The 27,603-nt window shown below is 41.9% G+C and overlaps 1 protein-coding gene and 1 long non-coding RNA gene across 13 annotated transcripts; one reads left to right on the top strand and one right to left on the bottom strand.

The window, feature by feature from the left end:
• Positions 1-27,236, bottom strand: LOC135545388 (sin3 histone deacetylase corepressor complex component SDS3). 12 transcript variants are annotated; one of them, XR_010456461.1, is made up of 13 exons: positions 27,040-27,236; positions 19,969-20,038; positions 19,584-19,639; positions 17,376-17,447; positions 17,159-17,178; positions 16,877-17,033; positions 16,322-16,417; positions 16,010-16,096; positions 15,683-15,788; positions 7,154-7,357; positions 6,764-6,804; positions 6,580-6,664; positions 5,182-5,207 (listed from the first exon to the last, which is right to left on the bottom strand). XR_010456461.1 is itself a non-coding variant. In XM_064973051.1 (12 exons), exons 4-12 carry the CDS (start codon positions 19,636-19,638, stop codon positions 5,109-5,111), a joined length of 777 nt encoding a protein of 258 aa, XP_064829123.1. In that variant the 5' UTR covers position 19,639; positions 19,969-20,038; positions 22,645-22,747; positions 27,040-27,076; the 3' UTR covers positions 1-5,108. The 12 variants fall into 12 exon arrangements, 6 of the variants coding, with proteins under 6 accessions (XP_064829123.1, XP_064829070.1, XP_064829087.1 ...); XR_010456462.1 differs by having other exon boundaries at positions 7,192-7,357; XM_064973051.1 differs by lacking the exons at positions 6,764-6,804; positions 7,154-7,357 and adding an exon at positions 22,645-22,747 and having other exon boundaries at positions 1-5,207; positions 27,040-27,076.
• LOC135545443 (uncharacterized) lies at positions 22,739-24,241 on the top strand. Its single transcript, XR_010456465.1, has 2 exons — positions 22,739-23,211; positions 23,332-24,241. It is a non-coding gene; the product is annotated as an uncharacterized LOC135545443 (long non-coding RNA).
• Positions 27,237-27,603: the final 367 nt, after the last annotated feature.

Raw genomic sequence — 27,603 nt, 5'->3', positions numbered from 1 at the left:
TCAAAGGCAATAACATCTTTAATAAATGGAACGCACAAAACGTACAAATAGAAATTGTTAAGTTTCATCTTCCCAGCCAAGTCCGATAGCTATTCCACAAGTGAATTAGACTCATCTAATGTCAATATCACAGATACAAATTAAAACCTTAAGTCAATTCAATACATTATATATATTTTTTATAAGCAATAAAAAGGTCAATATAACAGGAGCAAAAAAACTATAAACAGACAATTTACCAGATGAAAAGACAATATTAAAATGTGTCCATTTCCTTCTCCTCCACGTATTGATGGTGCAGTTCAGACAAGCGTCGCTCTTAGAAAACATGGCATGATTCCGGCTGAACGGCAGATCAAGGAAACTGTTACAGAAATGTGTTAAGTGTAGAAAGAAATGCAAGTCCTATCCATCAGCTTTGAGCCCCTATGCACTTGTGTAGATCTGAGAGGAGTGGATAGTGTAAGCAAAATGGAAATAGTTCAGAAGTCTCTCAGGCATGGTGGAGCTATTACAAAATGTCTTATACCAGGGCAATCCATTCCTTTCAGCTCTACACAAAGCCTACAGGCTATTTGTAACAGGTCTTGAATCATGACAATAGAATAAAAACCTTCTAGGTAAAATGGTTCCACCTGTGCTGGAAGATTGCCAAAAATTTAAAAAGAAATTTAAAAAATGTTTAAAAAAAATATAATGGACAGAATGCTTGGTTACAGTCTTGCTCTTCCCTTCCAATGGTCCTGATTGGTTGCAACTAGGGATGCAAGATAGATCTGTGAGCATATCAGAAATCTACCGATATTAACTAAAAATGCCAACATCGGCATTGGCCCTGTGTCTAGTTTAACGATGATGTGCAAAACCGATTTCAAAGCTGACGTGCATACCTATATAATGTAGGAAGATGACGTCACGAAAAATACAGCACTACACAGAAAAGCAGAAAAATACTAAGCGCACACTTCCCAACTAAACATCTGTTCCAAGATTGCACTCGGACTTCTGTTTTTGTTTTGTACCGGGCAAATCTAGTTAAATAAATAAAAAATAATATATATATATCAATTTCTATCTAGACTGAACATACTCTCCTGCAAACCGCTTCACCCAATGTGGTATGGATCTGAATTTTTTTTATACTTTAGAACTGGAACCCCAATCAGTAGCTAGCCAGCTAACTAGTTAGTAGTCAGTTAGCTTGGACATAAGCCAGCCTCTTCGGGACAGCCTCCGTCTCTGTCCCGAAGCAAGCACCAGTTAGCCTGGAGCTAGGACCATCTCCCGGCTAGCTGAAGAGATCCATCAGCCAATTCCTGGGCTTTAATACCTCTTTTGCCAATTGGCCTGGACCCCTTTACTGCCGACACGGTGCACCGCCGATCCATCACGACTGATCTGCCGACGAAAGCATCCGATGGGGTTTCTACAGGCTCTTCCGTTGATGTCCCCCGCAGGCCCATCTGCTTGCCCAGGCCTGCTAGCTGTCTGAATCGCCATGTCTCCAGCCTAACTACTCACTGGACCCTATGATCACTCAGCTACACATGACTCTCCCTAATGTCAATATGCCTTGTCTACTGCCGTTTTGGTTAGTGATTGTCTTATCTCACTGTAGAGCCTCCAGCCCAGCTCAAAATGCCTCATCTAGTCATTTTGTTCCACCCCCAACACATGCGGTGACCTCACCTGGCTTAAATGGTGCCTCTAAAGACAAAACCTCTCTCATCCTCACTCAACGCCTAGGTTTACCTCCACTGTACTTACATCCTACCATACCCTTGTCTGTACAATCTATCCTTCCGTGCTCAGAAATCTGCTCATTTTACTCTCTGTTCCCAAACGCACTAGACGACCAGTTCTTATTGCCTTTAGCCGTACGCTTACCCTACTCCTCTGTTGATGTAGAGGTAAACCCAGGCCCTACAGCCCCCAGCATCAATTCCATTGCCCCAGGCGCTCTCATTTTTTGACTTATGTAACCATAAAAGCCTTGGTTTCATGCATGTTAACATTAGAAACCTCCTCCCTAAAAAAAAAAAATATCCCTACTTCAGCACACTCCGCCAACCCGGATGGCCTAGCTGTGTTTGAATCCTGGCTTAGGAAGGTCACCAAAGAATCCTGAAATTTCCATCCCTAACTATAACATTTTCCAACAAGTTAGAACTGCCAAAGGGGGCGGAGTTGCAATCTACTGCAGAGATAGCCTGCAGAGGTCTGTCATACTATCCAGGTCTGTGCCCAAACAAATTGAGCTTCTACTTATAAAAATCCACCTTTCCAGAAACAAGTCTCTCACCGTTGCCGCTCTTATAGACCCCCTTCAGCCCCGAGCTGTGCCCTGGAAACCATATGTGAATTGATCACCCCTATCCATCTTCAGAATTCGTACTGTTCGGTGACCTAAACTGGGACATGCTTAACACCCCGGCTGTCCTACAATCTGGGATAGTTGGCCTCAATCACACACAAATGATCAAGGAACCTACCAGGTACAACCCTAAATCCGTAACCATGGGCACCCTCTTAGATATCATCCTGACCAACTCACCCTCTAAATAGACATTTGCTGTCTTCAACCAGGATCTCAGCGATAACTGCCTCATTGCCTGCGTGCGTAATGGGTCCGCTGTCAAACACTCCCTTAAACACTTCAGCGAGCATGCCTTTCTAATCGACTTGGCCCGGGTATCCTGGAAGGATATTGACCTCATCAAATGTGCTTTCCTCACCATCTTAAATAAGCATGCCCCATTCCAAAAAAATGTAGAACTAAGAACAGACATAGCTCTTGGTTCACTTCAGACTTCACTGCCCTTGACCAGTACAAAAACATCCTGTGGCGTTCTGCATAAGCGTTGAATAATCAGGTCAGGAACCAATATAGTCAGGAACCAATTTACTCAGTCAGTTAAGAAAGCTAAGGATAGCTTTTTCAAAACAGAAATTTGCATCCTGTAGGACAATTCCCAAAAGTTTTGGGACACTAAAGTGCATGGAGAAAAAGACCACCTGCTCCCAGCTGCCCACTGCACTGAGGATAGGAAACACTGTCACAGTCGATAAATCTAAGATAATCGAGAAATTCAATAAGCACTTTTCTACAGCTGGCCATGCTTTCCAGCTGGCTACCCCTACCCCGGCCAACATCTCAGCACTCCCTGCAGCAACTTGCCCAAGCACCTCAACCACGCTGAAGGTCTTAAACGATATAACCTCCACCGATAAAAGACAGTACTGTGCAGCCGTCTTCATCAACCTGGCCAAGGCTTTCGACTCTGTCAATCACCGCATTCGCATATCAGCAGAGCCAATAGCATTGGTTTCTCAAATGACTGCCTCGCCTGGTTCACCAACTACTTCTCAGATAGAGTTCAGTGTGTCAAATCGGAGGGCCTGTTGTCCGGACCTCTGGCAGTCTATGGGGGTGCCACAGGGTTCAATTCTCGAGCAAACTCTTTTCTCTGTATATATCAACGTTATCGCTCTTCTTGCTGGTGATTCTCTGATCCACCTATACACCATTCTGTATACATCCAACCCTTCTTTAGACGTTGTGCTAACAAAACTCCAACAGAGCTTCAACGCCATACAACATTCTTCTGTGGCTTCCAACTGCTTTTAAATGCTAGTAAAACTAAGTGCATGCTCTTTAAACGATTTCTGACTGCACCCTCCGCCCGACTAGATTCACTATTCTGGACGGTTCTGGCTTAGAATATGTTGACAACTACAAATACCTAAGCGTCTGGTTAGTGTGAACTCTCCTTCCAGACTCACATTAAGTATCTTCAATCCAAAATTAAATCTAGAATCTGCTTCCTATTTCGCAAACAAAGCCGCCTTCACTCATGTCGCCAAACATACCCTTGTAAAACTATAATACCGATCTTTGACTTCGGCGCTGTCATTTACAAAATAGCCTCCAACACTACTCAGCAAACTAGCTGTAGTCGATCATAGTGCCATCCGTTTTGTCACCACTCACCACTGCGACTTGTATGCTCATTGGCTGGCCCTCGCTACATATTCATCACCAAACCCACTGGCTCCAGGTCATCTATAAGTCTTTGCTAGGTAAAGCCCCACCTTACCTCAGCTCACTGGTCACCATAGCAACACCCACCCGTAGCACATTCTCCAGCAGGTATATTGCACTGGTCATCCCCAAAGCCAACACTTCCTTTGGCCACCTTTCCTTCCAGTTCACTGCTGCCAATGACAGGAACGAATTGCAAAAAAAATAAAATGACTGAAGCCTCTCCCTCTCTAACTCAAGCATCAGCTGTCAGAGCAGCTTACCAATCACTGTACCTGTACACAACCAATCTGTAAATAGCACACCCAACTACAGCATCCCCATATTATTACTTACCCTCTTGCACCCCAGTATCTCTACTTGCACATTCATCATTTGCACATCTATCACTCCAGTGTTAATGCTAAATTGTAAATATTTCACCTCTATGGCCTATTTATTGCCTTACCGCCCCGCCTGACTCTTCTACATATGCACACACTGTACATTGATTTTCTACTGTGTTATTGACTGTACATTTATGTGTAACTGTTGTTTTTGTCGCACTGCTTTGCTTTATTTTGGTGTGTGTAACTTTTAACTAGGCAAATCGGTTAAGAACAAATGCTTATTTACAATGACGCCCTACACCGGCCAAACCCAGAAGACACTGGGCCCTATGGGGCCCTATGGGACTGTAGGGTCCAGGGACTGTAGTGACACCTCTTGCACTGAGATATAGTGCCTTAGACCGCTGCCCCCGTTTGCGTGTTAACTATTTAACTGTACTAGAATGCTTAAAAGACCGCAAAAATGTTAAATATCGGGTATCGTTTTATTTGGCAAGGAAAATATCAATATTGGGCAAAAATGTTATATCGGCGCATCCCTAGTTGAACCTTCAGGAAGTCATTGAGGAAACTTCCTCAGGCACACAGTAGGGCGGGGGATCAACATGAGGGAAGCCACATACTTTACTTACAAAAAGAGAATGAGGGAGATGCTATAGAGATGGATGGAGAAATGCTATAGAGATGGATGGAGAAATGCTATAGAGATGGATGGAGAAACAGAAGGGGCATTTGTTCTATGCCGCCGACCGCCGTCGGATGACAAACGCTCCTCTCTGTAGTTGTCCCAGGTAGATCCTCATCTTTGTGCTGTCACTGGTCTTCCTCACCCAGATCTGTGAGGGGGAAACAGAACAAATTACTCATTAGCTCTCCATGCAATAAGAAAGAGCATATGTAGGGGAAAATCACAAGGCTCCAAAAACCAGTCAGAATCTGGTGTGACCAACTCTTGCCTCATGCAACATCTCCTTCAAATATAGTTGATCAGGCTGTTGATCGAGGCCTGTGGAATGTTGTCCCGCTCCTCTTTAATGGCTGTGCTTAGTTGCTGGATATTGGCGGTAACTGGAACACGCTGTCGTACATCCATCCAGAGCATTCCAAACATGGGTGACATGTATACAGGCCATGGAAGAACTCGGACATTTTCAGATTTCAGGAATTGTGTACAGACGCTTACGACATCGGGCCTTACATTTTATGCTGAAACATGAGGTGATGGCAGAGGATGAATGGCACGAAATGGGCCTCAGGATCTCGTCACATTATCTCTGTGCATTAAAATTGCCATTGATAAAATGCTACTCTGTTCATTGTCTGTAGCTTATGCCTGGATATACCATAACCATGGGCACACTGTTCACGTTGTTGACATCAGGAAACCTCTCACCCACACAACACCATACAAGCTGTCTGCCACCTGCCCGGTACAGTTAAACCGGGATTCATCGGGAAGAGCACACTTCCCCAGCGTGCCAGTGGCCATCGAAGGTGAGCATTTGCCCACTGAAGTCTTTTAGGTCAAGACCCTGGTGAGGACAACAAACACGCAGATGAGCTTCACTGAGAGGGTTCGGCAGAAATTATTTGGTTTTGCAAACCCACAGTTCTATCAACTGTCCGGATAGCTGGTCTCAGACGATCCCGCAGGTGAAGAAGCCGATTGTGGAGGTCCTGGGCTAATGTGGTTACACATGGTCTACGGTTGTGAGGCTGGTTGGACATACTACCAAACTTTCTAAAATGACATTGGAGGCTGCTTATGGTAGAGAAATTAACATTACATTCTCTGGCAACAACTGGTGGACATTCCTGAAGTCAGCATGACAATAGCACATACCCTCAAAACTTGAGACATATGTGGCATTGTGTTCTGTGACAGTTTAGAGGGTCTTTTCATTGTCCCCAGCAAAATTTGCATCTGTAATGATTGTGCTGTTTAATCAGCTTCTTCAGCCACACTGGTCATGTGGATGGATTATCTTGGCAAAGGAGAAATGCTCACCAACAGAGACGTAAACAAAATGAGAGAAATAAGCTTTTAGTGAGTATGGAACATATGAGATATTTTATTTCATCTCATAAAACATGGGACTAACACTTTAAATGTTGCGCTTATATTTTTTGTTCAGTGTAGTATGCAAGGACTAAAGACAGCCGGTAGCTTGGTCTAAGATATTTGTGCTATAAGGGTCTGACACCCACCTCGTTTGTTCCCACAGAGCTGATGACACAGCTGATCTTGGTATTCTCCTTTGACTCCAGGTAGATGGCTTGGCCCTTATGGTACCTGACAGGGTCAAGACAAGAACAAAACTACATGAGCCAAAAAAACAGTAGCAATTAAACACTTCTCATGCTGGAAATGAAAGTATGATCATTATCTTACCTTGCAGTCAGTAGCCATTTCAGACATTTCTAAGCAGTGTCCTTAAAAAAAACGGACATTTAAATTAAAAAGGCAAAATATTTAAAATGTAGTTCCGCTAATGTTTAAATCGACTGACATTGAGTGAGGGGGTAAGAGCAGGGATCAGTCCATTCAGGTAAGAATGTCATACAGTACCAGACAAACGTTTGGACACCTACTCATTCAAGGGTTTTTCCTTTATTATTACTATTTTCTACATTATAGAATAGTAGTGATGTCATAAAAACATATGGAATCATGTAGTAACCAGAAAAGTGTTATATATAAAACATAATTTGATTTGTTTAATATTCTTCAAAGTAGCCACCCTTTGCCTTGATGACAGCTTTGCACATTCTTGGCATTCACCTGGAATGCTTTTCCAACAGTCTTGAAGGAGTACCCACATATGCTGAGAACTTGTTGGCTGCTTTTCCGCCACTCTGCAGTCCTACTCATCTCAATTGGGTTGAGGTCGGGTGATTGTGGGAGGCCACGTCATCTGATGCTGCCCTCCATCACTCCTTGGTCAAATATTCCTTACACAGCCTGGAGGTGTGTTGGGTCATTGTCCTGTTGAAAAACAAATGATAGTGGGACTAAGCACAAACCAGATGGGATGGCGTACAGCTACAGAATGCTGTGGTAGCCATGCTGGTTAAATAAATCAGACAGTGTCACCAGCAAAGCACCATCAGACGCCGCCATTCTTCACGGTGGGAAGCACACGTGGAGATCATCCGTTCACCTACTCTGCTTCTCACAATGACACAGTAGTTGGAACCAAAAAAAGTCAAATTTGGACTCAGAACAAAGGACAGCTTTCCATCAGTCTAATGTCCATTGCTCGTGTTTCTTGGCCCAAGCAAGTCTCTTCTTATTGGTGACCGTAGTGGTTTCTTTGCAGCAACTCAACCACGAAGGCCTGATTTATGCTCCATTGAACAGTTGATGTTGAGTTGTGTCTGTTAATTGAACTCTGACACTTATTTGAGCTGCAATTTCTGAGGCTGGTAACTAATGAACATATCCGCTGAAGACGAGTTAACGCTGGGTCTTCCTTTCCTGTGGTGGTCCTCACGAGAGCCAGTTTATCATAGCGCTTGGTTTTTGCGACTACACTTGAAGAAACTTTTAAAAAAAAGTTGAAATCTTCCAGATTGACTGACCATGTCATTAAAGTAACGGACTGTCATTTCATTTTGCTTATTTAAGCTGTTCTTGCCCAAATATGGACTTGGTCATTTCCCAAACAGGGCTGTCAACACAATTGATTGGCTCAAACACACTAAGTACACAAATTCGACAAATTAACTTAAGGCACACCTGTTGAATGAAATGCATTCTAGGCGACTATCTCATGAAGTTGGTTGAGAATTCCAAGCGTGTGCAAAGCCATTAAGGCAAACGGTGGCTACTTTGAAGAATCTCAAATATATTTTGATTTGTTTAACACTTTCTTGGTTACTACTTTATTCCATGTGTTATTTCATAGTTTTGATGTCTTCACTATTATTCTACAATGTAGAAAATAGTAAAGAAACCCTGGAATGAGTAGGTGTGTCCAAACTTTTGACAGTGTGCATGTGCAGTACCAATCTATTTAATGTAATTTTAAAGGTAATCTAACAGAATCTGCTTGTCCTGTATGACAGCCAACCAGGTAATCTTGGATTATCATATACTCTGTCTGGGGAGAGTCATCCTGAGGTAAGAGCAGAAGCAGGTGGAACAGACAGTAATCATTTTGAAAGGAGATGTAGATCGTACATTTCCCCATGGACGTGGTATATCCAGTATCCTCACCAAAGCCATATAGTTTCACGGTTAACAACAGAGTGAGACTGATAGCAGCAAGCACTACTTAGTGGTCCATCACCTGAGCCCTCCCTCATTTCAAAATTTAGAGGCGACATGAAAGTGATGGAAAAGGAACACATTTCCACTCTTCAAAAGGAATTATTCATTGAAGTTTGATGTCCTATGCAGGGAGCGCTAGACTCTCCCTCTCTACCCAAAGGGCCCGAGAGGACGGATTATCCAAGTAAAGCCAACATTCAGGTCCTTTCTGTTAGAATGGCCAATGCCATGTTCTTGCTCCATGATAGTGGAATGTAAATCCATGGTAGCAGATAACCAACATTCCCACCATTAGTAAGACATTACCTTTCTCTATTAACCAGAGGGAAGATAGTGAACTTACCTACAAAATACTAAAACCTTTGCAGACATGCCAGAAATACAGCCAGTAAAGGCTACAATTCCTGTTGTATAGTATTTATACGGATGTGTGGCCATCTAGTGGCTAATAAGTCAACTGCATCATGGATTAAAAACTCAAAATTCTATAATAAACCAGTTTAGTAGGTCACATGTTTTGCCCCATTTTTTGGGATTTTAAAAATGTGTCAAAAAGGACCACAGTGGACCTGTTTTTGACTATCAACCTAAATGAAAATCCCCTTTTTCTTCTGCGTTTAAAAAGTCTAATAAAACAAATTAAAGTGAAGATAAACAAAGGCCATTGTGATTGAACAAGCTTCGCATGCATTTACATTAAACTTAAATTAAAAGCAGTCTCGGATAGCCACCGGTCCCTTTTAAAAGGGGCGGCAGGTAGTCTAGTGGATAGATTGTTGGACCAGTAACCGAAAGGCTGCTGGAACGAATCACCGAGCTGACAAGGTAAAAATCTGTCGTTCTGCCCCTGAACAAGGCAGTTAACCCACTGTAACTAGGAGGTCATTGTAAATAAGAATTTGTTCTTAACCTACTTACCTTTAAACAAACATTTCACTGCAATTACATGGGATTCAAGGCACGCAGAATGAGAATGGTGTTGAAGCTCGAAAATCAGGGGTGCATGATAGGCAGCCAAATCTGACTTTTGATGGATTTGTCATTACAATGTCTATACTGTCACATTGAGTTTTCAAAAATGTATTAAGCAAAAGCTGTGTGCATTAAGGAAATAGATGTGGCTAAAATAGAAGCCCGTCTCCAATAACCGCTGGTGTGTTCAATGATTGAAAAAAAGTGAAAACTACTGGGCTATTAATTTAAGTTTTAGAGTACGTATGTTCTGATGTTACAGTCTTATTCTAAAATTGATTGAAGACATTTAATTCCCTCAATCTACACACAACACCCCATAATGACAAAGACAAAACATGTTTTATTATACGCTGCTCAAAAAAATAAAGGGAACACAAACACCACAATGTAACTCCAAGTCAATCACACTTCCACTTAGGAAGCAACACTGATTGACAATAAATGTCACATGCTGTTGTGCAAATGGAATAGACAACAGGTGGAAATAGGCAATTAGCAAGACACCCCAAATAATGGAGTGGTTCTGCAGGTGGTGACCACAGACCACTTCTCAGTTCCTATGCTTCCTGGCTGATGTTTTGGTCACTTTGAATGCTGGCGGTGCTTTCACTCTAGTGGTAGCATGAGACGGAGTCTACAACCCACAAGTGGCTCAGGTAGTGCAGCTCATCCAGGATGGCACATCAATGCGAGCTGTGGCAAGAAGGTTTGCTGTGTCTGTCAGCGTAGTGTCCAGAGCATGGAGGCGCTACCAGGAGACAGGCCAGTACATCAGGCAACAACCCAGCAGCAGGACCGCTACCTCCGACTTTGTGCAAGGAAGAGCACTGCCAGAGCCTTGCAAAATGACCTCCAGCAGGCCACAAATGTGCATGTGTCTGCTCAAACGGTCAGAAACAGACACCTACTCCATGAGGGTGATATGAGGGCCCAACGTCCACAGGTGGGGGTTGTGCTTACAGCCCAACACCGTGCAGGACGTTTGGCATTTGCCAGAGATCAAGATTGGCAAATTCGCCACTGGCGCCCTGTGCTCTTCACAGATGAAAGCAGGTTCACACTGAGCACGTGACACTCTGGAGACGCCGTGGAGAACGTTCTGCTGCAAGCAACATCCTCCAGCATGACCGGTTTGGCGGTGGGTCAGTCATGGTGTGGGGTGGCATTTCTTTGGGGGGCCGCACAGCCCTCCATGTGCTCGCCAGAGGTAGCCTGACTGCCATTAGGTACCGAGATGAGATCCTCAGACCCCTTGTGAGACCATATGCTGGTGCGGTTGGCCCTGGGTTCCTCCTAATGCAAGACAATGCTAGACCTCATGTGGCTGGAGTGTGTCAGCAGTTCCTGCAAGAGGAAGGCATTGATGCTATGGACTGGCCCACCCATTCCCCAGACCTGAATCCAATTGAGCACATCATGTCTCACTCCATCCACCAACGCCACGTTGCACCACAGACTGTCCAGAAGTTGGCGGATGCTTTAGTCCAGGTCTGGGAGGAGATCCCTCAGGAGACCATCCGCCACCTCAGGAGCATGCCCAGGCGTTGTAGGGAGGTCATACAGGCCAGTGGAGGCCACACACACTACTGCGCCTCATTTTGACTTGTTTTAAGGACATTACATCAAAGTTGGATCAGCCTGTAGTGTGGTTTTCCACTTTAATTTTGAGTGTGTGACTCCAAATCCAGACCTCCATGGTTTGATAAATTTGATTTCCATTGATAATTTTGTGTGATTTTGTTGTCAGCACATTCAACTATGTAAAGAAAAGTATTTAATAAGAATAGTTCATTCATATCTAGGATGTGTTATTTTAGTGTTCCTTTTATTTTTTTGAGCAGTGTATTTCAGCAAATATATATATATATATATATATATATATTGCCTTGCGAAAGTATTCGGCCCCCTTGATCTTTGCGACCTTTTGCCACATTTCAGGCTACAAACATACAGATATAAAACTGTATTTTTTTGTGAAGAATCAACAACAAGTGGGACACAATCATGAAGTGGAACGACATTTATTGGATATTACAAACTTTTTTAACAAATCAAAAACTGAAAGATTGGGCGTGCAAAATTATTCAGCCCCCTTAAGTTAATACTTTGTAGCGCCACCTTTTGCTGCGATTACAGCTGTAAGTCGCTTGGGGTATGTCTCTATCAGTTTTGCACATCGAGAGACTGAAATTTTTTCCCATTCCTCCTTGCAAAACAGCTCGAGCTCAGTGAGGTTGGATGGAGAGCATTTGTGAACAGCAGTTTTCAGTTCTTTCCACAGATTCTCGATTGGATTCAGGTCTGGCCTTTGACTTGGCCATTCTAACACCTGGATATGTTTATTTTTGAACCATTCCATTGTAGATTTTGCTTTATGTTTTGGATCATTGTCTTGCTGGAAGACAAATCTCCGTCCCAGTCTCAGGTCTTTTGCAGACTCCATCAGGTTTTCTTCCAGAATGGTCCTGTATTTGGCTCCATCCATCTTCCCATCAATTTTAACCATCTTCCCTGTCCCTGCTGAAGAAAAGCAGGCCCAAACCATGATGCTGCCACCACCATGTTTGACAGTGGGTATGGTGTGTTCAGGGTGATGAGCTGTGTTGCTTTTACGCCAAACATAACGTTTTGCATTGTTGCCAAAAAGTTCAATTTTGGTTTCATCTGACCAGAGCACCTTCTTCCACATGTTTGGTGTGTCTCCCAGGTGGCTTGTGGCAAACTTTAAACAACACTTTTTATGGATATCTTTAACCTCTTGAAACTCTGGGGGCGCTATATCATTTTTGGATAAAAAGACCGTTTTAAGCGCAATATTTTTTCACAAAAAGATGCTCGACTATGCATATAATTGATAGCTTTGGAAAAAAAACACTGACGTTTCCAGAACTGCAAAGATATTCTCTGTGCGTGCCCTAGAACGTGAGCTACAGGCAAAACCAAGATGAAACGACATCCAGGAAATCAGCAGGATTTTTGAGGCTCCGTTTTCCATTGTCTCCTTATATGGCTGTGAATGCGAGAGGAATGAGCCTGCCCTTTCTGTCGTTTTCCCAAGGTGTCTGCAGCATTGTGACGTATTTGTAGGCATATCATTGGAAGATTGACCATAAGAGACCACATTTACCAGGTGTCCGCCCGGTGTCCTGCGCCGAAATTGGTGCGCAAACCTCAGCTGCAAGTATTTTTCCATGGAATTCAGAGGAGAAAGCAGGCTTCCACGAACGATATATCAATGAAGAGATATGTGAAAAAACACCTTGAGGATTGATTCCAAACAACTTTTGCCATGTTTCGGTCGATATTATGGAGTTAATTCAGAAAAAGTTTGACGTTGTTGGTGACTGAATTTTCGGTTCGTTTTGGTAGCCAAATGTGATGTACAAAACGGAGCGATTTCTCCTACACAAAGATTCTTTCAGGAAAAACTGAACATTTGCTATGTAACTGAGAGTCTCCTCATTGAAAACATCCGAAGCTCTTCAAAGGTAAATTATTTTATTTATTTGGTTCTGGTTTTTGTGAAAATGTTGCGTGCTAAATGCTACTCAAAATGCTAAGCTAGCTTAGCATACTCTTACACAAATTAGTGATTTGCTATGGTTCAAAAGCATATTTTGAAAATCTGAGATGACAGTGTTAAGAAAAGGCTAAGCTTGAGAGCAGGCGCATTATTTTCATTTTATTTGCGATTTTCAAAAATCGTTAACGTTACGTTATGCTAATGAGATTGAGGCTATAACTGGATACAGGTTTTTTTCATAGCCAAACGTGAACAAAACGGAGCGATTTGTCCTACACAAATAATATTTTTTTGAAAAACTGAACATTTGCTATCTAACTGAGAGTCTCCTCATTGAAAACATCTGAAGTTCTTCAAAGGTAAATGATTTTATTTGAATGATTTTCTTGTTTTTGTGAAAATGTTGCTGGCTGAATTCTAGGCTTATAGCTATGTTAGCTATCAATACTCTTACACAAATGCTTGTTTAGCTATGGTTGAAAAGCATATTTTGAAAATCTGAGATGACAGTGTTGTTAACAAAAGTCTAAGCTTGAGAGCAAATATTTATTTCATTTCATTTGCGATTTTCATGAATAGTTAACGTTGCGTTATGCTAATGAACTTGAGGCTATAAATAGAATCCCGGATCCGGGATTGCGCGACGCAACAGGTTAAGAAATGGCTTTCTTCTTACCACTCTTCCATAAAGGCCAGATTTGTGCAATATACGACTGATTGTTGTCCTATGGACAGAGTCTCCCACCTCAGGTGTAGATCATTGCAGTTCATCCAGAGTGATCATGGGCCTCTTGGCTGCATCTCTGATCAGTCTTCTCCTTGTATGAGCTGAAAGTTTAGAGGGACGGCCAGGTCTTGGTAGATTTGCAGTGGTCTGATACTCCTTCCATTTCAATATTATCGCTTGCACAGTGCTCCTTGGGATGTTTAAAGCTTGGGAAATCTTTTTGTATCCAAATCCGGCTTTAAACTTCTTCACAACAGTATCTCGGACCTGCCTGGTGTGTTCCTTGTTCTTCATGATGCTCTCTGCGCTTTTAACGGACCTCTGAGACTAACACAGTGCAGGTGCATTTATACGGACACTTGATTACACACAGGTGGATTGTATTTATCATCATTAGTCATTTAGGTCAACATTGGATCATTCAGAGATCCTCACTGAACTTCTGGAGAGAGTTTGCTGCACTGAAAGTAAAGGGGCTGAATAATTTTGCACGCCCAATTTTTCAGTTTTTGATTTGTTAAAAAAGTTTGAAATATCCATTAAATGTCGTTCCACTTCATGATTGTGTCCCACTTGTTGATTCTTCACAAAAAAATACAGTTTTATATCTTTATGTTTGAAGCCTGAAATGTGGGAAAAGGTCAAAGTTCAAGGGGGCCGAATACTTTCGCAAGGCACTATTTTTAAACCTTCACTATGCAGACCCTTTGCCATGAGACTCAAAATTGAGCTCAGGTGCATCCTGTTTCCATTGATTATCTTTGAGATGTTTCTACAACTTGATTGGAGTCCACCTGTGGTAAATTCAAGTGATTGGACGTGATTTGGAAATACACATACCAGTCTACATATTGTCCCAGTTGACAGTGCATGTCAGAGCAAAGACCAAGCCATGAGGTTGAAGGAATTAGAGTGCTGAGACAGGATTGTGTCAAGGCACAGATCTGGGGAAGGGTATCAAAACATTTCTGCAGCAATGAAGGTCCTCAAAAACACAGTGGCCTCCATCATTCCTAAATGGAAGACATTTGGGACCACCAAGGCTCGAGCTGGCAGCCCGAGCAATCGGAGGAAAAGGTCCTTAGTCAGGGACGTGACCAAGAACATGGTCACTCTGACAGAGCTCCAGAGTCACTCTCTGTGGAGATGGGAGAACCTTCCAGAAGGACAACCATCTCCGCAGCACTCCACTAATCCAGCCTTTATGGTAGAGTGACTAGATGGAAGACACTCCTCAGTAAAAGGCAAATGACAGCCACTTAGTTTGCTAAAAGTGACCTAAAGGCCTCTCAGACCATGAGAAACAAGATTCTCAGGTCTGATGAAACCAAGAGTTAACTCTTTGGCCTTAATGCCAAGCGTCACCTGGCACCATCCCTACGGTGAAAAATGGTGATGACAGCATCATGCTGTGGTGATGTTTTTCAGCAGCAGGGACTGGGAGACTAGTCAGGATCCAGGGAAAGATGAACGGAGCAGGGAGATCCTTGATGAAAACCTGCTCCAGAGCGCTCAGGACCTCAGTCTGGAGTGAAGGTTCACCTTTCAACAGGACAACAACCCTAAGCACACAGCCAAGACAACACATGAGTGGCTTCTGGACAAGTCTCTGAATGTCCTTGAGTGGCAGAACCAGAGCGCAAAACCCGATCGAACATCTCTGGAGAGATCTGTTTTTGCTTTATCATTATGGGGTAGTGTGTGTAGATTGGGGGGAAAAAACAATTTAATCCATTTTAATATAAGGCTATAATGTAACAAAATGTGGAAAAAGTCACGGAGTCTGAATACTTTCCGAATGCACTGTATGTACCATCTCTTGTCATAGTAGAGCTTTCCTTCTTCGATGCGGGCTTCATAGCGCTGTGAAGGGGCCTCTACTGGAGTGATGGGCATATGGTCTGGAGAAGACGGAGACACTGGGGGAGAAAACATGGCATGAGAACATTAATCTATCTAGTCATTTCAATGTAAATAGTTAACTTACTAACACGGCCTGGGCAGGTTTTTATATTAAACAATGGTATCTAAAATTAATATATTTTCTGAACTAAAATCCTTTAATAACTTGATGTACTTTTTCCCATTTTAGCTGAATAGGTCTTTAGACTAACTGAAACAATCATAAGAGTAGTAAAACCTGGATGCTTGGGGGACTTCAGTTGCTTGTTCAGTGTTCGCAGATCTTCCATTATCTGTTCGTCTGTTAGCAAATAGTTTAACTGAGGTGTGCCTAGTTAAGGACAACTCGTATCATAATTTGTACCCAGATACTCCAAATAATATTTCTGTAAATAACAATCTATTATAACAGCTGTGCAAATTAGAAATTGGAAGTGTACTGTAACTAAAGAAAGTAAAGACAAGATTGTTATTGAAGACAGATGGATTCTGCACAGCGCATAGCTTGGGTCAACCCTTATATAAACAAGCAGAGAGTTGTAAAGGATATCAGGTGCAGGTTTCCTTCGTTTGTCTGGAATGGGGACTGGATCGTTGGGCCTCCTCCTCAACTTCCGGGTCATGATGGGTTTCACCTCCATAGAATCTAGAGGGAAACAAACCATGAGCTCACTGCAGCTGACACTCAAAGAAATAACCAAAACAGATTAAATGTATATCAGTATATTGATAACTATAATATATGTAAAGTATTCTCATTACGTAAAGTTACATAACCTTACAGGTTTGAATAACATTACTACACAGTAACAAGATCATCAGCTGAGTGATTAGCATGAAATATGCACATTTTGAGTAAGAGAACACAATGCATCTAAGACTAGGCCATTTTAACTGGCACCCATGTTAATACCAAGGCTGTGAGATCTGAGATTGGCTTAAAAGCTCTCCCTCATCTCTAAAACACTTCCACTGCATGAACAGAAATAAATTAGCCTACATAGTCTTCTTTCCTCAAATGTTCTCTTTCACTCATTCTTTTTAATCCCCACATGAGGGGGGAAGATTTCTCTGTAATCTTATATTTTTCAGTGATTCTCCTTACCGCCGGTCAACTCCATTGTTAATTTCTCATTCTCTATCATCTTCTTCTTCTCCTCCAGCTCAGAAATTAAATTTTCCTTCAGCTCAACCTTCTTATCGTCAAACTCCTTCACCGCCGCCTTTTTCTCTTTGATGTGGTTCCTTTCCACCTGTTCTGTCTGTGATAGACAGAAAAAGAGAGGAGGAGAGGCCCAGGGATGTTCACTGTGTCAAAAGGACATCATGGAAGGCTAATTATTCAATGGAATTACAATGTTAGGTAATAATATCAAACATGTATTACCTCGAGTTGGAGGAAGAGATCTGTAGGAAACAGACAACACAACGGTAACGCTCATGTTAACTGAAACATCAGTTACTCCCTGTATGTCACATTGACTTGTCACAAAACCTGCACATCTTTGGGTGAGTTCAAGATCAAATTAAAAGAATATGGACTCTACACGTGGAAAACTACTAAAACACCCATCAAGTTCAAAAACAGTGCACAGAGATCTTACCAGCATTGCGAAGTCTCTCTTTATATTGCTGGTCCAGCTTCTTCATTCTCTTCTGGTACTCCTGAAGTGTTCCTGCAGAGATGACCCGGATAAAGCACTAAATAAACTTCAGTTAGTGCTAAATACGGCTGCTAGAATCCTGACGAGAACCAAAAAATTTGATCTTATTACTCCAGTGATAGCCTCTCTACACTGGCTTCCTGTCAAAGCAAGGGCTGATTTCAAGGTTTTATTGCTAACCTACAAAGCATTACTTGGGCATGGTCCTACCTATCTCTCTGATTTGGTCCTGCCGTACATACCTACACGTACGCTACGGTCACAAGACGCAGGCCTCCTAATTGTCCCTAGAATTTCTAAGCAAACAGCTGGAGGCAGGGCTTTCTCCTATAGAGCTCCATTTTTATGGAACGGTCTGCCTACCCATGTCAGAGACACAAACTCGGTCTCAACCTTTAAGTCTTTACTGAAGACTCATCTCTTCAGTGGGTCATATGATTGAGTGTAGTCTGGCCCAGGAGTGGGAAGGTGAACGGAAAGGCTCTGGTGCAACGAACCGCCCTTGCTGTCTCTGCCTGGCCGGTTCCCCTCTTTCCACTGGGATTCTCTGCCTCTAACCCTATTACAGGGGCTGAGTCACTGGCTTACTGGGGCTCTCTCATGCCGTCCCTGGAAGGGGTGCGTCACCTGAGTGGGTTGATTCACTGATGTGGTCGTCCTGTCTGGGTTGGCGCCACCCCTTGGGTTGTGCAATGGCGGAGATCTTTGTGGGCTATACTCAGCCTTGTCTCAGGATGGTAAGTTGGTGGTTGAAGATATCCCTCTAGTGGTGTGCGGGCTGTGCTTTGGCAAAGTGGGTGGGGTTATATCCTTCCTGTTTGGTCCTGTCCGGGGGTGTCCTCGGATGGGGCCACAGTGTCTCCTGACCCCCCCTGTCTCAGCCTCCAGTATTTATGCTGCAGTAGTTTGTCTGTCGGGGGGCTAGGGTCAGTTTGTTATATCTGGAGTACTTCTCCTGTCCTATTCGGTGTCCTGTGTGAATCTAAGTGTGCGTTCTCTAATTATCTCCTCTCTTTCTTTCTCTCTCTCGGAGGACCTGAGCCCTAGGACCATGCCCCATGATGACTCCTTGCTGTCCCCAGTCCACCTGACCGTGCTGCTGCTCCAGTTTCAACTGTTCTGCCTTATTATTATTCGACCATGCTGGTCATTTATGAACATTTGAACATCTTGGCCATGTTCTGTTATAATCTCCACCCGGCACAGCCAGAAGAGGACTGGCCACCCCACATAGCCTGGTTCCTCTCTAGGTTTCTTCCTAGGTTTTGGCCTTTCTAGGGAGTTTTTCCTAGCCACCGTGCTTCTACACCTGCATTGCTTGCTGTTTGGGGTTTTAGGCTGGGTTTCTGTACAGCACTTTGAGATATCAGCTGATGTACGAAGGGCTATATAAATAAATTTGATTTGAGATGAGAAAACAGCATGTAACGTCCAACGTTCAACCAATTTTTGCAAGGAACAACAGTACCTCTGAAGTGTCATCGTAACAGTTGTGTCAAATGATCAAGGTCTGCTAAGCTACTACTTCAGCATGTTGAGGGATTTATGACATTGTTAATCAAATAGATTGTTATTACAGTGAGGATGATTAATAGAGTATAGGATAGGCCAAATTCATAAATAAAGTAGCCTTGCACATGCCTTAGCTTGCGCGAGACAGAACAGCTCATAGGAGCAGGAGCATATGTCTGTAGCGTGAGGCAGCTTGATGTACAAATATACCCCATGGACAGGATACAAGTCTATCACAGGGCTTTACCGCCAATCTCCTAGATGCACCGGGTCCCATTTTTACAGTCTTGGTTATGACTCAGCTAGGACCCAAACTCCCAATCTCAGGGCGGACACTAACCACAAGGCCACGGAGTAGGTTGAATTCATAAATGAAAGGGCTCCCGAGAGAGGCAGCGGTCTAAGGCACTGTATCTCAGTGGTAGAGACGTCACTACAGACCCTGGTTCAATATCACAACCGGACTTGATTGTGTGCCGCTCTATGGGACTCTCAATCGGCCCAGTGTCTTCCAGGTTGGGACGGGGTAGGGCATCATTGTAAATAAGAACTTGTTCTTAATGGACTTGCCTAGTTAAATTTAAAAATAAATAAATAAATAACTGCAGTGAGGATAATTAGAAACAGTGACATTACCTTCTTGGAGTTGCGTCAACTGCCTTTTCAATGATGCCAACTTGTCTTTGTACATCCTGCAACAAAACAAACATGATTATCACAACCAACTACTGTATCTGTACATTTAGTCCTTCAAGATTGGGCTACATTTTGAACATCCCATTTGGTCCATGTTGTCATCTATTCCAGGGCTCTCCAAACCTGTTCCTGTACAGCTACCCTCCTGTAGGTTTTCGCACCTACCCCAGTTGTAACTAACCTGATTCAGCTTATCAACAAGCAAATTATTAGAATCAAGTGCGTTACATTAGATTTGGAGTGAAGGACATAGCGCTCCAGGAACAGGGTTGGAGAGCCCTAATTAATCTATCCAGCGTAACCATGCATTTTGGGGAAAACTCACTGTTCTTTAATTTCCACATAGTCATCCTCGTTGTGTTTCGCTAGGTCAGTTTCACTGGCGTCTTCAGTGTCTGAAAAAGGACAAAAAAGCCCGATGTCAGTTATTAAAGTATACTAGCTAAAACCTTAAACCTAAAGTACCAAAGTGTGCAATATCATATGGCATGCCAAGACATTTTCAGAACACGTTGGTCAATCCCATTCCCAAACCAATGATATGAATACTTTTAGGACATGCGGTCCTCCATAAAGAGACCGGAAATCGTATTAACGTTAGACTAATAAAAACATATGCACACAGTAAAGTTAACATTATTTGCGTCACCCATGACTCGGATACCAGCCATTTGTTTAAACTTATATAAATGCATACCAAAACACAGAAAACGAGGTGCGGAGGCTGATAAAAGGGCACAGGTTCCCCCCCACTGATACATTCAAATATAGCTTGGGTAGTAGCTAAGTAAGTTTATGTCATAGGATAAACTAGGTAGTTCGCCACCTAACTGACTTAACAGGCTACTACGGTCACAAGCAAAGTGGTAAACTAGCACGCTAGACATTCCGCGAACAACCTGGCTCGTTTGTATCAACAACTTCTCGCTGAAACGTCACAGAAAGTAATGTACTACGGCAGAAAGCTACCGACTCAAGTAATTAGTCGTTTCTCATTTGACCAGCCAACTAATTCTCAATAGCGAACTGTTTACCTTGAGCGCCGAACGTTTGCCGCATGTTGACTTGCTAGCACAGTTGCTATTGCGTAGCTGATGGAGCCAAGTTCCAGGACTGCGGTGTGATGTGGCAAGCTAACGTTAGCTAGCTTAGCAACGACTCACTCAGAAGACTTGGTTAGCTAACTAATTAAGCGAGTTTCTTAGATTCAATCTCGTGAGCTTGACCTGTGTTTTGCCGAACGTTGCGTGACATTACCTACCTAGCTACCCTGACTAGCTCGTTAGTCAGCTAGCAAACGTTGGTTGCCAAGCTACTGAGCTTGCAAGCGCAAAGGTTTTGCCGGTTACTTGTCAGCGGATTGTACTTTAACGTTAGCTAGATATCTACTAGTCGACAAAAATTACGCGAGCTAGACAGTTTAAAAATGGATGACCTTACCTTTGATAAAACAACTATCCATCAAAGTCAGTTAACATTGTTGGCTAGCGTCATTGCTGAAATTTTGAATGAGCTTGGCTGGGCCTCAAAATGTAACTATCCAACCACCTTCATGGACATGCAAGGATAATTACAAAAATAAAACACGTTTCATATAGATTTCACGCCAAGAATGTGTCAGAACAGGCCAATCAATTAAATCATAGGTGGTAAAGCCATTTTCTTGTCACGTGTCAGTCAATGTTCCAACGTTACTGAGAATTACTGCCTGCCCCGACTTGTTCCTAACTTTACTACTAATATTTGTAACATTAAATGAGCCAGATGGCAGAATCGAGACTCCAGTGCATGGAGGGGGTAACAAGATGAACGCTTTCTACGTTAACTTCAGCAATCTGTCCACCACCAGACCAGAACACGGTTAGCTGTAACGTTAACTCGTTAGAAGACTTTACAACCAGGCTTGGATGTAAACCATGAAAGTTGAAAAATACATGAACTCCTCCCCGTGACAGGTAGCTTTCTTGCCAGCTATCTACTAACATTACTCCTCGTGTGAACCAGAATATGGCGTTTAAAATGAAAATCGCCATATTCAACGTCTCCTGCCTGATTCTGGTTCACTCGTCGTGGTGCCAGATCCACCACGAATTAGAAGCCTGTGGTGTAGTGATGGGTCGTTCGCGAACGAGTCGGATCTAGAGCCGTCTCGCATATCAGAAGAGCCGAATCTATTTATACAAATCTAAACAAATGAAGATAGGAATAATCCAAATATTTTAATTAATATAATTAACTAATTCAAAATACGAAATAAATGGATAATAAGCCTAAATGCTCAAGCGCGCACACATTCGTTCTGACCCTCTGCTCAGACTAACAGCCTCACCTGTTCCTGTCAAATCAGACAATGTCAACCAATGACCAAATATGCGCGAAGGAAGGCAGAGCCAACTCACTCAGTCACACACTTAGCAGCAGAGGAGAGAGAGGAAGGACAGCTGTGAAAACAACAGCTGGAAAATTAGTCGGAAGCACAGTAGCATTTGGATGCAATCTAATAATGTAGACAATGTTAGAGCATGGTGTAGAATTTACCAAAACAAAATCTCATATAAAGCCAGTTCTACGCACAACCTACACCGGCATATGCGAACTGTGAAAGCTAGCGAAGCTTCGATAAACTAGCGAGCCTGCTCGTGATAGTGGTGGAGCCAGCACCTCCACACGTGGAGATGTATCCACTCAGTTAAGTAGGCCTACTCCGCAACACAGTCTTCTATGGACCGGTTTATGCCAAAGTCTGTCTGTAGCAAAACAAGGCCAAATTGATATTGCATTGGCTAAAATGATTGCCACCGATTTTCGATCGTGGAGGACCGAGGTTTTGGAATTGTGTACATTGGATTTAGACTATTGCTATCATTTCTAAGCAGGAAACCCTTTCAAAATCACTTATTCCACAACTGTAAGAGAGCACACAGGCTTCAGTGCGGGAAGGAGTCCAAAAAGCTACTGCAGTTTGCCTGACTGCTGGACATCAAGGGTAACCAGTTCTTACATGTTGGTTACACGTCACTTCAATGAAGATTTTTCGATGTCTTGCTGTCTTCTGGACTGCTTGGAGTTCAGCGACAGTCACCTCAGAGAACTTGGCAGAGGAACTGTTGAGAGTGGCCAGAGAATGCCAAGTAGATGGAAAAGTAGTCTTGTGTTAGCGACAATGCAGCTAACATAACCAAAGCCATAAATGTTTAAATGGACCTATCATCCATGTCTTGCCCACACAATCAACCTGATTGTAAGAGATGCTCTGAAGGTGATGAAGCCCACTGTGGACAAAGTGAAAGCAGCTGTGGAATACTTCCACAGCAGCACAGTAGGTGCTGAAAAACTAAAGTCTACACAACGCCGGATGGTGATAGCCGAGCTGAGGCCTAAACAAGACTGCACTACAAGGTGGAATTCAAAATTTTATATGTTTAAGCGGTTTCTTGAGTCAAAGGATGCCATCATCTCTACCATGGCCATTGTCAATGCACCTGTTGATGCTCTGACCCAAGAGGAATGGGAGGTGGTGGAGGAGGTGTGCAGAGTCCAGGAACCCTTTGAGCAGGTCACTGGAGAGGTACAGTAAGCAATTTATTACTACATCATTTAATCCAGTATTATATCTATATGAGCAGTAGATGAGAATGTAGTATCAGTAGACAAAACATGAACTAATAAGTTACTGTTCTTTTTTCAGCTATGTGACAGCCTCAAATTATATTCCTGTGACAGGGTCTGCAGCGAATCACAGCCAGCCGCTAGAGAGAAGCAAATGTAACCACAGGACATGCGACAGAGTTGATGGACACCCTATTTTCATCAATGGACAGAAAGTTCCACAGAATGGAATATAATCACGTGCTATCTGAAACTGCTGCACTTGACCCCAGGTTTAAGAAGTTAGCCTTCAGTGATGCCAGAGCGATTGATGAGGCTCTTCAAAGAATAACCTCAGCAGCAGGGAGGGACAGCCCCAGCAGTCAGTTGGCTCAGGCACCAGGGCAACAGGAAGAAGAGGGATCAGAAGGAGCAGAAGCACCAGCAGTAGTGCCACACATATCTGCTGTTTGGATGCTGTTTGACGAGAGAGAAACTGGGGATGCAGCACGAAGGATCTCTCAGTAGATGCCATAATGGAGGTCCGATCCTATTTGGAGGAGCCCCCTCCAAAGATCTGCAGATCCTCTGAGCTGGTGGAAGAACAAGGCCTCTGTCTACCCACGGCTTACTAAAGTCATGACAGGGAGACACTGCATAGTGGCCACATCGGTTCCCTCTGAGATTGTCTTCTCGAAAACGGGACAAATAATTACTGAGAGAAGAAACCGCATCAGCCCCTCAAGTGAAGCAGCTTGCATTTCTGAATGCAAATCTCTCATAAAAGCAAAATATGGTCAGCATTGCTGTGTGCTGCTGGTTATAACATGGCACTAAAGAAGAGCGATAAGAGGGACTAGTTTAATGTTTTAAGTGGGTTGCTGCAGTTATGCACATTTATTTATTTATTTGATATTGTGCAATATTCTATTATGTTCAGATTGTATTAGTTTTAAATGGTTAGATTTATGCACTTTTTATATACATTAAAGTTATACTTTAAATGCAAATGTTTAGTAGCATTCTTTTTCATAAACCAATGCATTTTTAAATAGAAGGTAGAATATAATTTCATTTAATAATTTAATTAGAATTGTTTTATCAATTATAGTCAAACTATTGCAAACTGTTTGACTTAAAAAATACAAAACTTTTTTTAAAGAGCCATTAGGGAGCCAAAAGAGCAGTCTCTTTTTGGTGAGCTGAGCCTACTCACTGAAAAGAGCTTCTGTGTTGTTGTTGATTAAACTGGCCAGTCATCTTTTTTTGTTTTGTATTTTTTTCTATTAAGTAACAAAACAAATACAATAACAGAAATATACAAACAAGAGTACATACACCTAACAGTGTTACATATCGAGATTGTCATGTCTCTTGTCAGAAGGCATGGACCAAAGCGCAGCGTGGTAAGTGTTCATGATAAATCTATTACTCAAAACACTCGAACAAAATAACAAAGAGTGAAAACAGTCCTGTCAGGTGCAGACACTAAACAGAAAATAACTACCCACAAAACCCAAACGAAAAAGGACAACTTATATATGATCCCCAATCAGAGACAACGATAGACAGCTGCCTCTGATTGGGAACCACACTAACATCGAAATAAAGAAACTAGAATTCCAAACCTAGTCACACCCTGGCCTAACCATAATAGAGAATAAAAGCCTCTCCATGGCCACGATGTGACTGATACATTTTCAATTTGTCAAAAAGGTTTATGATACCAATTGCTTTTTACACTTACTGATAGAATTTAAATGTAATTTTGAAATTTTCTTAGACAAATGTGTAGAGGGGTTTGTTCTCGGCCCACTTCATTTCATGGATAAATTATCTGCCATGAAAAATAAACAAATTACCAATTAAAAGTTAACTCAGGGTCCAAATCATTTGGATCAAATTAAAACAATATAAGAGTCTTTCAAATGAACATTAATAGTAGCTAGTTTCTTTTAACTCAACCCAAAATCTTCTGACATAAGAACAATCCCAAAATAAATGGTCAAGAGTCTCTGGGCTACAACCACAAAATACACATTATCAATAGTTATTTTGAAACTGTGTATAATAAAAAGGTTTTTACAGGGTAGATTCTTTGAATTAGTTTGTATGATATTTCTTTCACCTTTTTAGATATACAGTATTTCCCAGACAACAACAAGACTTTGTTCAAGTTCATTTGTCCTAGGGCTGCATTCTAGTATATTCTAACAGAGGGAATAGTAACATCTTGACAGTTCTTTTATACACGTTATTACATTTATAGTTTAAAATGTCAATTCATTCTAGTCGTACGGAGGCTACAAAATCCTCAACAGTAGCGCTTGGAGTACTGTTATATTCTCATAAAAGAAAAATAGCACCTTTAGGGACAGCTCTAACAACTATTTGAAACTCCTCGGGATTTGTGTGTTCTCATGAATTCTGGAAAATCATATAGTTGTCCATCATTATTCAATCATTGTTTAACCCAGATAATGCTGTTGTCAAACCAGTTATGGAAAAACAGACTTGTTTTTGTATCTTATGTCTATTATTCCAGATTGTATATCTATGTGGGGGAAAATTGTGTTTGTACATGAGGTTCCAAGTTAGAAGAACTTGTTTATGAAAGTTAGCAAACTTAATAGAGATCTAACCCACATCAAAGTTGAATTTGAGCAAGAATTCTAGACCACCAATCTGTTGGAATATTACATTTGGGACTATATTCCAAATGCAATCCTTATTGCTTAAATAGTTTTGTATCCATTTTAACTTAGATTATATATTATAGGTTTTAAAATCCAGAGCATTCAACCCTCCCTCACTTTGGGTTCTACATATTACTGCTTTTCTTAAATAATGAGGTTTAGTCCACCATATGAAGTAAAATAATTTAGTATCAACCATTTTAGTTACAGAGGAACATCCAAGGCAAGGGAGGTAAACACCAACCTTGACAGACCTTCAGATTGACAAAAGTACACGTCCAGATAAAGATCTCTTAATAACCAGCAGTTAAATCTCTTTACAATTTTCTCTACAATATGAGATACATTTAAGTTGTCCCTTTCTTTCTCCTCGTTGCTAACTTTAATACGAAGATATGTGAGCACATCTTTTACAAGGATATTACATAATGAGTTTAAGGTCACATTTTTTTCAACGCAAATAATTCACATTTTCTAATATTCAGGGATAAACCAGACACGTGAGAAGGCATTAATACATTCAATAGCTTTCCTGACTTCAATATGTTATTAAAAATATGGGGTGTCAGCAAATTGTGAATATTCTCTTTATCTTGTATCTGAATACCCCTAAAACTACATATATATTGATATTTTGCCATAACTTGTGTGACTCCAAAATATAAAAGCTGGGCATCCTTGTTTAATTCCGTGCCTAATGTCGAATCTCTGAAGTTCATTGAAATAATTTAACAGAGCTGTTACTATTATTGTAAAGTGTCTTAACTACACTTCGAAAATAGACCAAACCCCCAAAATCGAAGTCTCAAAAAGAAAATGTTCAACTGTATCAAAAGCCTTGTAAAAGTGTACAAATAAAGCTATATTCCATAATGTGTGGTTAGCTAGTTAGTTAACTACGGTACTGTAGCTATCGTTGCTCAAGCGAACGTCAGCTCAAACGCACTGCCTTTACAGTTCAATGTGAATGAGTTTATAAAAATATAAAAAAGTTAATTAACGTTAGATTTTTTTTATATTAATGTTCCTTAGTAAATATAACAAGTGTAACGCGTTAGCCAGCTAAAGCTAACTAACGCGTCAGTGAACCTAGCTAGTTTAGCTAACGTTACCTTCTTCCGAGTCTATTCCCCTGAAGCTTCGATCATCGTCCTCGTCCACACTATCAAGGTCTTCTTCATCATTGTAATAATCTACCATCGGTGATAGTAAAGTGGAAGCCATATGATGGCTAGCTAGTAAAATTGTAAACAAACGTTAGATAAACAATCGATTTGAATTGCTGTACATAACAAAACAGCGCCTACGTCTGTTAAGACCCCAATATATGTGAGATGGCCGCCAACGCGCCTGACCAAAATCTCAAATTCACAAAACTAAATATATATTTTTGGGGGGTGATTTTATCACACCGTTGTGGTTAAATCATGTACTAAATGAATCACGTGTACGTTAAATAGCCGTTTTCCCTATAACTGCACCTGATGTGTGATGTCTAAGTAGGCATTTACGAGGTCAGTCCTCGTGCAGAGCGCCACGATTTCGAGGTGTTGTTGTTGTTGTTGTTGTTGTAATTGTTGTGATGATTCTTCTTCTATAGTATTTAGAGGTGCATGCCGCCACCTACTGCGTGGGGTGAAAACTGGGGAACTTTAACGCAGAAAACACAGGGGGAA

Source organism: Oncorhynchus masou, chromosome 1 (assembly GCF_036934945.1).
Source record: "Oncorhynchus masou masou isolate Uvic2021 chromosome 1, UVic_Omas_1.1, whole genome shotgun sequence".
Lineage (NCBI taxonomy): Eukaryota > Metazoa > Chordata > Actinopteri > Salmoniformes > Salmonidae > Oncorhynchus > Oncorhynchus masou.
Note: the sequence above shows the minus strand (reverse complement) of the source record. Positions and strands in the feature narration are given on the sequence as shown.